General features: G+C 41.3%; 1 protein-coding gene across 1 annotated transcript in view; it reads left to right on the forward strand.

Moving 5' to 3' along the window:
• Window positions 1-12,402, forward strand: part of mrpl11 (mitochondrial ribosomal protein L11) — a 63,322-nt gene that overhangs the window by 18,650 nt on the left and 32,270 nt on the right. The window contains exon 2 of the mRNA XM_049586468.1: window positions 802-980. Within this exon, the coding sequence (XP_049442425.1) occupies window positions 858-980 (123 nt within the window). The 5' untranslated portion in view covers window positions 802-857. The remainder of the gene's footprint in view (window positions 1-801; window positions 981-12,402) is intronic.

Here is a 12,402-nt window from a genome sequence, read left to right on the forward strand (position 1 = left end):
GGACCTCTCCTCTCCCCTCAAGTACTTATTTTTATTGAATGCAGGGTTCCCCTGAATCACAAGGCTCAACCTTAAAACTTGTATTTGTCCCTTGGCTCCAGTCATTGATCTTTTTTTCTCTTCTTGTTTTTTTTTTGTTGTTTTTTTAACAGCTGTGTCAGTATCACTTTTATTCCAACAGAGGATTATAGGCTTGCTTTTATGTGTTTCTGCCTCCCCAGAGAAAGGCCAGGAGTTCAGGCCATTCCCCCCACTCCACTAATTGACTCCTAATTTGGCAAATGCATTTTAAGGTGGGATGAGAAAGCTGACCCCTCTTTGCTTTCATATGTCACTTCCACCCCTCCTCCGTGTATTAATATTGTTACGTATCCCTCCTCTGCCCTCTACTTTTGACCTCTGCTGATGCAGAGGGAGCTCTGCTACAGGGCAGGGAGTTTAGTGGTGACATATCTGAAGCAGAGGTGAAGCGATGGAGGCATTTTGGCATGCACCCCATGATTTTGGGAGAGAAGTTTAAATCCTGGCAGTTCTCAGGCTCCTCAACGTGGCGAGCATGAGCACTCGGCTGCTGATCCACACTGCAGACACCTCCAGGAAAGTGGCTTTCGCTGAGCCGATCGAAGGCAAAGATTTTTTTAATTACTGGCCCGCTGCAGAATGGAAAGGCGCAGGTTTCGCCTGCGGGTATCGGTATCGATTTGACTGTATGATGTTTTAATGAGCTCGGCGTGTAAATGATTTGTTGCAGTTGTGTATTCTTGAAAGGCTAATTTGTTTGTTTTTCTTCTCTGTTCTCAGTGGATGGATTCTCAGTTGACTTGGAGGCAGATTTAAGGCTTTCAACACAGACCAGGATGTCAAAGATCTCTAAAGCAGCCAAGGCTGTGAAGAAAGTGGATGTCAGCAATGTAATCCGCGCTATAGTGAGGTCAGGACAAGCGGCCCCTGGACCCCCGCTAGGCCCCATCTTGGGACAGGTAAAATTACTTACGATTCCACTTCTTGTTCCATCTGTTCACTCTGAGTAATCAGGAGTGTTAACTTAATTGCAGGAGCAGGGCTTCATTTTATCAGCTGACCTTCGGCACATAGCTCTCATTAACGGCAAGACAGCCTGATCCTTCCTTATTCTCACTTTGTCAATCACATACTTGCCTCCTTCTCCTCAGTCACCTCTCCGCACATCCCCACCACCACCTCCATCTCCTCTCATAGCCCTATTCATATTCCCATTCTTATTCTGGTCGCACAGCTCCATAGTGCAGGTAGGTGCCACACTCTGCTTCAGTCTGCAACTATTTTCTCACAGTTTCCAGGCCAAAGACACTAATGCCTCCATCCACAGCAGCTGTCCATATACATTAGCCTCACTCTTTACAAGCCAGTCGATGAAATGGGATTGAACTTGTGAAGGTTTTGTCTTAAATTCTTGTATACTTCTCTCCGCTCCAATTGCTCCACAGAGACAGCTGAGGTTGTCTAGTTTTTTTATTGCTCAGGGATGCACCACGACAACTTTTTCACCAGCGATGCCAATTCCTACTAGAAGAATTTATGTATTGGCTGGTACAATAATAAAATAAGTCAGCAGTCCTCAAGCGTTGAGCAATGAACAGAGATGGATCGGAGCAAGCGGATAAAAATAACTGAGGCTGAATTATTTTTTCGCCCGCAAATAATATAATCCCTTTGTGACTGTTCAATGCTGAGGCTTCCTTCATTAACCTCATCTGTGTTTCTGATCACACAAGTGTATTGTTTCAAATCCTACTTGTTCAAGTTATATTTTATTTTACACCATAAAAGCACAATCTGCTCCCGCTTTAATGGTGATTCTGCTATTTAACTTTGATTGTCCTTTGCGAGATTGAGTGAAAGCAACCCTATGGCTTGTTCTGTACATACAAATGATCCAGTTAGGCTCTTTAATGGACGGTGCTCATCAGCCCTGATTGCTGTTGCACGCTTGGAAACCAGATCAATTCTCACAGTTAATCCATCTTGGTGACTTAATGACGACACCGAGAGAGGAGAATGGAAAAGTGAACAAAACTGGCAGAAAGGAGCTACGTGTGAGTGATGTCAGGAAAAGGCAAATGTTGAAATGTCAGAAAGGAGTTAAATGATGTGAGAATATTGTGTTTCTCTTATCTGATGTCGACTGTAACTGCGTCATTACTTTGTGGTTTTGTTCAAACTGAACCTGTCAGACTGGGACTCAGATTTAGAGCTTGAAGTTACTGTAGTTTAAAGGTTTTGTTCAGTGTGTGACATTCAGAGCATTAATATAGCAGCAAATCATTGTGTGATAAGATACAGTGGAGTTAAAGCGTTTTGAGCAGAGAATAAAGTCATGCTCCTTCTGTGTGTGTGTTGTGATCCAGCCTTCTCTGTGGTTTGTTGTTGTGAGTCGGTCCGGAAGTGTGTGCATGTTAGAGCATGTGTGTCCCAGTGACTAGCTTATCTCTGCTGCTTTGCACTGGGCCCTTACGGCGGTTATAGGTTTGCAGCAGTACACCGGTTTTAAGGTATAGGGTAATGTGACAATCGATGATTATCACACTGTGTACATTTGCTTGTCTACAATATTGAAATAAGCAACTGGATAGATATCATGAAACTGTGATATCTCGTACCGTGAAAATCTCATACCGTTACAGCCCTAGGCGGTTACTGCTGATAGTGGGACGTTATCCTAGAAGAAGCTTAGCACCAACCCTTCGGTTTCCCCAGGTCAACAGTGTTAGCTCTTTTAGAGCTGTTGCCATTGTTTAGCATTGTTTATGGAGTTAGCACTGTTAGCTGCTAGCCGCCGACTCAGCCACCTCCATGTTGAGAACCGTGTCCTGATAACTCATACACTTTGAATTTCACATAGAGTCATTTTAGGTAATTTTCAACAAATTTCTGTTTTTAACTTTCTCTGTGTTGCTCTTCACATCCACTTGATATTATTTACACCTTTTATATGCACATATCACAGCTGCAGTTAACAAGTATTTTCTTAATGATTAATTTGCTGATTATTTTCTCAATAGATAAAGTAATTTAAAAGCCCTCTGTTTAGAACAGGTCAGAAAATCAGTGAAAAATATCCATCACAGCTTCCCAGAGCCCAGAGACGTCTTCAGATAACTTTTGCTCCTCTAAACTTGGTCCTTCTTTCCATCAGAATGTTGCATAAATGAAATATCTGTGTCATTATGCAGATGACACCCAGTTTTTCCTTCCCTAACCAAGTGACCCATTTCCATAAGCTGTCACTGTTCGGAAATTTTTCATATCAGAAAAATGAAGACACCAGATATCTGTAATAAGTTTTAACAGTGGGTCCAGGGGTGCAGCGCTGCCAGAGCACAGCGTAACAACGCTCTGCCACCTTTTTTCTTCAAGCAAGGAAATAGAACATTAGCAGTTCCCATAGTCTAGTTGAAATACATATACATTTTCTAAAATGTATGTCATGCAAGAGAGCCCAAAATAAATTAAATGGTCAGTTATTATATTGACATTTAATGTGCTCAACTCAAACATTGAGTGACATGCAAGAAACCATTCCACTTAAAAGTTGCTGGTAGCTGCCAGTAGCCCCCGGGCGGCACAGAGAATTTAATTATTTTTCCCCAGTCTGTGACTGCTGACTGTTAACTAGGAAAGATGAAAAGGCAGCAAAACATCATTTTACTCTAAGTTGACTCTGTAAACTTGCCACTGTATGAACAGTGGTTACATATCCTCCGAAATGAGCCATTGCACACATGCACATGGGTCATTGGTGCACTGAGGTATAAAAAAAAATAGCACTACACCACTTACTGGATCACAGGACTACATGGATAGTGAAAGATTTCACTCGTGGTGAAAAACCAAGTAGCAACCTCCCAGGGATGAAAAACGAAGCCAACACTTTAGTGCCAAAAACAGCAGTTCTTTGAACAGCCACTTGAGGCTGGCTCCAGATGCCGGTCAATCCCCATAGACCCCCATGTTAAATGTCAGCAGCCTGGTACAGAAAAACAGTTTTGGTCACTATAGCTAATTCCTTCTTTCATAACAACTGTATGGCAGGTGGATTTTTATATATCTCATATGTTTGCATTTTATTAAGGCTTAAAGTTTGAGTGCAAGGCTGTCCCTGGCTTCTCACTCAGTTCCACCCCTCACTCCTCCACAGCTCCAGCCTCTCACTCAAATATAGTCACTTCTGGCTCCAAAAAACCAAGATGGCCACGGCCAAAATGTTGAACTTGACATATCAAATGGGAGTCCACAAACCAATGGTTGACATCACAGTAGCTACATCCATTATTTGTGCAGTCTATGTGAAAAACTCAGGATTAACTGTCACCCAGCCCTGCAGCTTTAAACTCATTGTCTTGGTTTTCCAGCATGCAACTGTTTTGTCATAGTGTCATTGTCAGCGGCAAACGGCAGCTGATTTCAGCAAATAAGCTCTAAAAAACCCCAACTGTACTCCAGCTGCTCAGCACCAAACAGACAGACACATTTAGCGACTAGCTGGTGAGCATAGTGGAGTATTTAGCTGCTTAAAAAGGCAGATATTTTTCTCAGGAGGTGGTGGAGATCTAAATAGAGTGAATGCTGGGTTTAAATTCATCAGGTGACTCCAAATGAATGATAATGTTGTTGTGTAACTGCCTGGTGTGTAAATTGGCAACATTTTGCTTTCAGGTTTGCTTTATCGACTTAAAGGGTGATAATGTGGCAGGTGGTGTGTTTACAGCTTGTTTCAGCCACTCCTAAGTGGACAAACAAATCCATTCAGTGATTTTTTAAAATAAATATTAACACGTATCAACACCGGTTAAAGATATCTTGATCTGGAGAGTCTTGCTGACGCACACTGTTGTCACAATCTTTGGGCTGATGTTTGACAGTGGCTTCTCTTTTTTTGAAGGAATAACACAGCGAGCAGTTACAGTAATGGTTCCTACAGTTGGGACACATCCATTTTTATCCAGTAATAAAGAGGAGGATCTATGCTTTAATCTCATCCCATTTCACCATCTTTTATTCCTTCTGAAAAATACAGCAGCCAGGGCTTTAACTGCTGCCAAGTGAAGAGAGCGTAATAACCCAATTTTACCGTCTCTGCTCTGTTTACCAGTTAGATGTATAATTGATTTTAAGATTTTTACTGATCACATTTAAGGCTCAGCTAAATCTTCCCTCCCCTCAGCTGCACTGGAGACCTCCGAGTTCACTCTGATCCTCCTGAGCTGAGAATTAAGAAACGCTCTCTGACTGTCACTCAACTCCCAACCCTAAAGGTCATTCATTTTTTCAGCGAGCAGCACGTCCTGACTCCAAAGCTCAGTCATACCACTGAAACTTCACTTTTTTTTTTAACCTTTTGGCTTGATTTTGCATTAAAAAATCACTGCACGTCTGTAAGATTGTGTGCAAAATGGCAGAAATTATGGCAGAGTTGTACTGCTTGACAGAGCGGATTATGTCTATTGGCAGCTTCCAATAGGCATACATAAAAATTCCAAACAATTGCAATCATAAATTTTTCAACAATCCTCCATGTCTCTCACATCATATCATCATATAAGACCTGTCAGGGTGACACGAGTGCTGATATGTCAGCATCAGCAGGTGTTTGTGGTATTTTTGGGTGTTTTTCTCCTGAAAAACACAGTTTCCTTTCCCAAAGATGCTCTGGTTGGAATTTGATCATTTTGAAGAATCTGAAATATGTGACAGCTCGAGATAACAGGCGAGAGCAAGAATAGTGGTTTCTTTACCAACTCCTACAAGTATGCAGTGTGATCTTTACTGCCTGTTTGTTTGTCCATTTCACCTTTCAACAATTGTTTTTCACAGTTCTGTCCAAATATTCTGTTTCAGCCTGAAGCATGTTATATTATGGATTTTTCCTACTTAGAGTTTTGCACTTTTCTTTAACACCACATTTAGTTTCTGTTACTGTTGTTTGAAACTACCTTTATGTACTTTTTTTCCCTTTTTACCCTCCAGGCTTTCTGACACATTCATTTATTTGTAGCAGCTCCCCATGATATCAGCAATGGTCGCCATGTATTGACATTCTATTTTTGGAGCCGCACTGTTAATTTGGAGCGCTGTCGGAATATAAACGCTGTTTGGTAATTCAGAGCTCCACACTCTCAGAGCGCAGAGCGTACTCTGGGCACAGACGGAGCTGCAGAATGCCAGGCGCAGTCGAAGTCAAACTGAACTGTTCATTAATTCATGTAGAGAATTCTCTATTTCTTAGAACAGCAGAGTGTTTTAGTGTTGTCCATCGCCTTTCCAACTTATTTAAAATGAAACTGGTTATGTTCACATGGAAACCACGCACCCTGCGGTCCAGCACTGCGTCTGAATGTTTGCTTTCATTCGCCTCTGCAGCAGCTGCTCCTCTAGTCCGTTGATTTGATCTGACCAGCTCTGACTGATCTGAAAACAAACTGATTAATTCTCCAACCCACGACTTAGACCCAACAAAATGCTGCTCAGGAAACAACTCAAGAGTTCCACATGCACTGTGTTCACAGATGGACAAAAGACTCCAAATTTAGAGAAGAACACAGAATGATCACAAAGGGACACACGCACACATGCAAAAATAGGAAGTTTTCTGATCTGTGTACGCCCTCCCTGACGTCGTTACCACCAAATATAGATTCTAATTCAGTGGGAAACACTGACGTCCACATTCTGTTCTTTTATTTTGTTTAATTTCATGAATTCAGCTCCGACATAGGTGCAATATAAAGACAAATATAATTTCCTTTAAGGCTCCAGCTAACAATTATTGTCATAGTAAATTATTTTTTGATTGAGCAATATATCTTTTAGACCAGGGATGCTCAACTTGCTTTTTCTGGGGCCACTTTTGCAAAATGTCATGGGGCCAGGGGCCAGTTTCTAGAGTTTGAGGAGATCCAGGGAATCTCCTCTGACACACTGTGATAATTAAGTTCTATTTTGATGCTTTTTAAATGCATTTAATGGCACCTTATTCACAAATAAAAGTGTGAATCAATTTATTTTCATTGTGAATTAGAAAATAGTCAGTGGGCTCCCTTGCACCATATAGAGAATAAACAACAAAGTCACACCCATAGCATTCTGGGTAGTACCACCCATACTTTAGAACAGGCTTCTTCAACAGAGACAAAGAACACGAATGGACTGGTCAAAGATCAAATGCAACATTCCCTACGAGAGAGGCTAAACAAGGAATGGAAGTATCACTACTTTGCAAAATTTAAAGGAAACCAACCGGTCCGTACGAACCAGTGATGTGGTCAGACAGCTTGTTAGGAAGTATTTCAGGTTTCGGGCAGGCAGGTCATAAAACTGACAAAGCACTGTTCTGAATAAGTTATTACAACTTTCAAAGACGTGCAATAATCCAACTTTGACCTTTTCTTCCCCTCTTTTTGTCTCTGTCTCCGTCTCTCTCACGCAGCAAACGGTTTATCATCAGTGCTGCTGCTCTCAGGCTTTCCGTGATTTGGCTTTTGAGCAGGAAATTTGTTGAAGGCCAATATATTCAAATCCCTCCGGTCATAAAGTCCAGTGAAGTATATTTCCTTCTGCAAATATGTTGGCATAACATGGTTTCCTAATAGCAAGTACCTTACCGTCCATACTGAACCTGTTAAATATGCACTTCTGGAACGTCATGTAAACAAACCACTGTACCTATCAGCTGTGCGCTCGAGGTCATACTTTAGATGTAACCACTTAAAAGATGGATGAGCGCTTGCTGTCTTTCTATATTTGTACTTTAAACAGAAACAAACATTTTATGTTGCAATATTTACTGAAAATGACATTCAAAATAACCAACAGCAAGTAGGTTGTTAATAGCGATGGTCATTGCAGGAAACTTTCAGCTCCAGTTTGCAAGTTGCGGTCCGGTTTGGGTCATTGATTAATGCAAATGTTTATGTGTCAGGTGGAAAATGGTTATGGCAGTCGATAATGCAGCAGATGTTCAATATTCCACCGTGTTTTTAATCTGGATAAGATTTAAACTCAACCGTGTCGTCTAATAGTACTTGGTTTCTACCGTAGCTGCCGTGTCCTGAAGTCACACAATGCTTTTTGTTGCTCTGTACCGCTAACGCCACAATGCTGTTCTCTATAAATTGAGTATCACTGGTTTCTCTGGTTCCTGATTTCTAGTCTGTGGTATTACTATTTTTACTGAAGTAAAAGATCTGAATATTACCTTCATTAGTTAACAAAATAGTTGTAAATCACTTTGCTAATTCAATTAATTTTGTTCAGCTCACTGACTTCTGTATGTAGTCTGTTCTCTTTTCCTCCTTAGCTAAGTGGTCACACCTTTGTTCAAATTCCCTTCAGTGTGTTTAACAGTAGGGCTGCATTCTGAATCACATACTTCTTGATTTTACTTTCAGTCTGCACTGCAGCTAACCTTCAAAAGTATCTACTGTTAAATGGAGTATACACACAATAGGTACATCCTTGAACTTTGACCCTGTTGTTATATTCGTCGCAGTCCTCAGTGCAAAATTTCAAGTAGAAACAAATAGTTTTCAAATTGAAACGCTACCTTGGAAATACAACAAATGGCCATTCACTGAGCTCCCTAGAGTGGAGGTCAACCAGGAGAGCTCTTGCTGTTGTTTCTTGGCAGTGTGTGTAGTTTTAGCTTTTAAGTTATAACTGCATACAGTCTAGATTGTTTTTTTTTAATTGATCAGTTGATTTATTATATTCACTGCTGCCTCTGTCAGGTGTCAGTGAGCTGTTATCTGTCTGCAGCTCAGTGGATGTGACGTATCTCCTGCTGCACAGAGGATTGTGGGTCAGAATAGCCAGAAAAGCATGCTGGTTGGCAAACTGCAAAATGTGACATCCTGGTATTTTTTGGCATACTGCATTTGACATACTATGTATTTGGACGTGCAGTTCATTTCTGGCATACTAAATACTATGGTAGTATGGGTTAGTGTTGTCCAAAAAAATCAATTTGTCGATATATATCAATTATAAACATTTGAAACGGTTTCTATACTGATTTTTGGCAGTATCAATACACTGTTTTTTCCCTGTGGTATCAAAAATAGTATAGAATATCGATAAATGTATCTAAATGTATTGCATCGAAGCTAGAGATCCCAGTATTGTGACAACAGTAGTGTGGGTGCTGGACTGTCTCATTAGTGAACACATCACCATTCACACAGCCCGTAAGTCCAGTCTGTTGCTGTTGAAGCTGTCACATTCAGTTCAGTATAAAACTACCCTGTACAAGCTATAAATAAGGTTAACAGCTCAGCAGCCCATTATTAATGACAGATTTATCAGCTGATGACTGTGTCTGTGGCTTTTGCTGTCTTTTAATAGACTTTTAAACACAGCAGAGGTGAGAGTGGCGCTCTCAGTCAGTGGTAAATAGAGCTCCACTGCTAAATGGTACTGATTTGGTCTGTGACAATGGGATTCAGTTTAGTCAGACCAGTGTAAAGAAGGCAGCAAACCCCTACATTTAAGGAGCTGGAACTAGAGACTGGCATTTTGGTTTGACAAATAACTTTTAAAAATTAATCCATAGTCACATTGGTTCGTGTTTAATTTTCTGACGACAAGCTCACTGATTAAGTGACTAAATGTTTCAACCTTTTATTCTATGTGCGCTTTAGGTAAAGTGACCAGTACTTATCTCCTGTTTTAGCCTGACGCCACCCAAACACCTGAGAACAGTATTAGTATGCGTTGGTCTCCAGTATTGCATTGCATATCACAAGAGTCTCAGACTCTTTTGCATCATTTCTTTCTGTGGAATATACTTTGAAGTTCTCCCTGAAAGCCGTGGTGCTGATGGTGTGTGCTCTGATGAATGATTTAGACATCTGTCTGTTAAATGTGGCTCTTTCTGCCAGACAAGGTGGGTGTGAGCTCGTAGGCATACTGTAGCTGTCGCTGTGTCTGGGGTAATGAGGTGAGATGGGTTGTAACCAAGTGCTCAGCGGAGCAAAACAAAGCCATATGTTTGTCTAAAGGTGCCTCCTTTTGGACTGCTTGGGATGTCATTGTTGTCGAGGTGGCGTGCTGTGCGCGTTTGTCTCTCTGGGCTCCCCGTGCTCCATCAGGCTCACGCTGTGTGTAGCGGTAAATAAATAGCAGTCGGCAGCCGCTCAGCTTTAGGCAGTGGCTCCGGCCCTTTAATCTTAGCCAGCCTCTCCTCCTTGTTTTTTTTCTTCGTCTCTGACTAACCACCCTTGACAGGGGAAGTGCAGAGAGGTAGGCTGCCTGTCGGCTGCAGGGCAAATTTAAACAAACGAGAGAAATAAAAGAAGAAACTGGAGACAAAAAAGGGGAACTGACAGCTTTGGTACCGGAGAATAATTACAGGCTGGAGTGAAATTAGCACAGGCGAATGGAGGGGAAGAATGGAGAGCACCGGAGAGAGTGGCAGAAAGAAGAAAGAAAATAGGAGAGCGGCTGATGCACTTTTCTTCAGGTGCAGGTTATGGGAGTCGGCGGGAGCTGAGGGAAAATGCTGAGCATTGTATCTAGAGCTTAACAGGTGTAACAAATTCTAGGAGGTAGTCATTTGCCGGGGCTGCTGCCTATGCAGTCGCTGCTTTTAGTATAATAGAAATATGAGAAGTTGCCCAACAGGGAGTGCATCCAGAATGCGTATGTTTGAAATGTAGAGTGAGCGAGGCAGGAGGAGATGAAAGAAAGGGGGGAGACAGGAGCTGGATGCTGTCTACTACTCTGGTTATCCCTCTGTGGTTTTTCCTTAACAGTCTCTCTGAACTGGAGTGAAATTCCCCACTGGAACTTTGAATTAATTCCTCTCTGTGCCTGAGTGTGTACATTAGTCTTAATACATCCTGTTAATATAGCCTGTAAATCAAGCATAAAGCACTGAGAATGAGCGCTTGCATTTTGACAAATAGCCTCAATTTCAATTAATAGGACCATTTAAGCTCAGAGGAGAGGGCGACGGGCGCATTCACAGCCGCTGTGAGGAAAAGAGCCAGTTCACTCTGAAAACATCACACACACTTACTACAACTCTTGACAGGCACACCCCATCTCTCTTTCAACATTAAAGGCAGACAACACGACAGCACATTCAAGGATTACTGCGAGAGGATCCAAGCTGATGGGGCCGCTGGCATAATTGTGATAAATGACGGCCTTTTGTCAGCGTACCGCACGATGAAGCAAAGAGCACGCTTGAATATGTTGAGGGGGGGAGCGTTCATTCACTTCACCAGTTCCAGTATGAGGCAAACATCAAACATGCAATTTTCTGTGACTGCAGAATGTGACCCGATGATTGGAAAGGTATAAATACATCTAATATTTATGGGAATGCCCACAAAACATCACATCCTTTGTCTCTGAGGAAGAAAACAAAGCATTTGCTACCATGCTGAATAAATACTGTGCACATCAAATAGATTTAAAAGTACAGTGTTTAAGGCTATTTTTTAACCTGGACCCTATTTTCCCATGTTTTTGTGTCTAAATGACTAATGGGAGCAGATTTTTTAAAAAGTTGGTCCAATATTGAGCAAGAGCAGCGAGGCCATGTTACCACTGTCAATTTACGCCCACTGAAGTGCTTGTTTTTGGCACTGACAGGCTCAGATTGTTACTGCAAGTGTCTGGCAAGATTATTGGAAAGATTCCTGCAGAAATACACTTTTTGTTAAACAGTTGTTTTACCAAAAATAGCCCTGAAATCACTGCTGTCAAACCCACCAGACTCCATTTAAATAAACAGTAATTTTATCATCTAAAACAAACTTCATTTAGAGCTGAAAGAAATGAAATAAAACTCACAAAAACATCTTGGTTTGTCTTTCCACTGTTCCAATAATCACTCACTCTGGTTTGGTTGAAATAAACCCTTAATTCTCCCAGTTAGATGTGAAAATATGTTGAATTTATGCAAGCTAAAATGGCTGTTTATGTAAATTGGGTCTGGTGGGTTTGGTCATGGTGATTTCGGGGCCGTTTCTGGTTGATAAAAAAGAGCTTACTCTTTACCTAAACAGGGTATGGTTGTTTAGCCGCTGGTAGGGCTGCAATATTAATCAGAAATATCGAAATTGCAATGTGGCCAAGTGCAATATCTAAATTGCGGGAGCAGCAATTTTTGGATACAGGTAAAATGTGTCACAACAATCCATTATAAATGAAGCATTATGATGCTAAAGAGATGCCCCGGCCTACAAATCATATCTCCAGACACAAAGGAGTCTGCTTGTTTGGTGCAGACCGCAGCAAAAAACACATCATCATCATCATCATCATAATCATCTTTATATTTTCTTTTCAGCGAAAATTAAATGCAGAAATAATCATTTCCACTAAAAGTGCAGCTCGCATTGCATTCCCAGTATCTGT

Source organism: Epinephelus fuscoguttatus, linkage group LG9 (assembly GCF_011397635.1).
Source record: "Epinephelus fuscoguttatus linkage group LG9, E.fuscoguttatus.final_Chr_v1".
In the NCBI taxonomy this organism is placed as follows: domain Eukaryota; kingdom Metazoa; phylum Chordata; class Actinopteri; order Perciformes; family Serranidae; genus Epinephelus; species Epinephelus fuscoguttatus.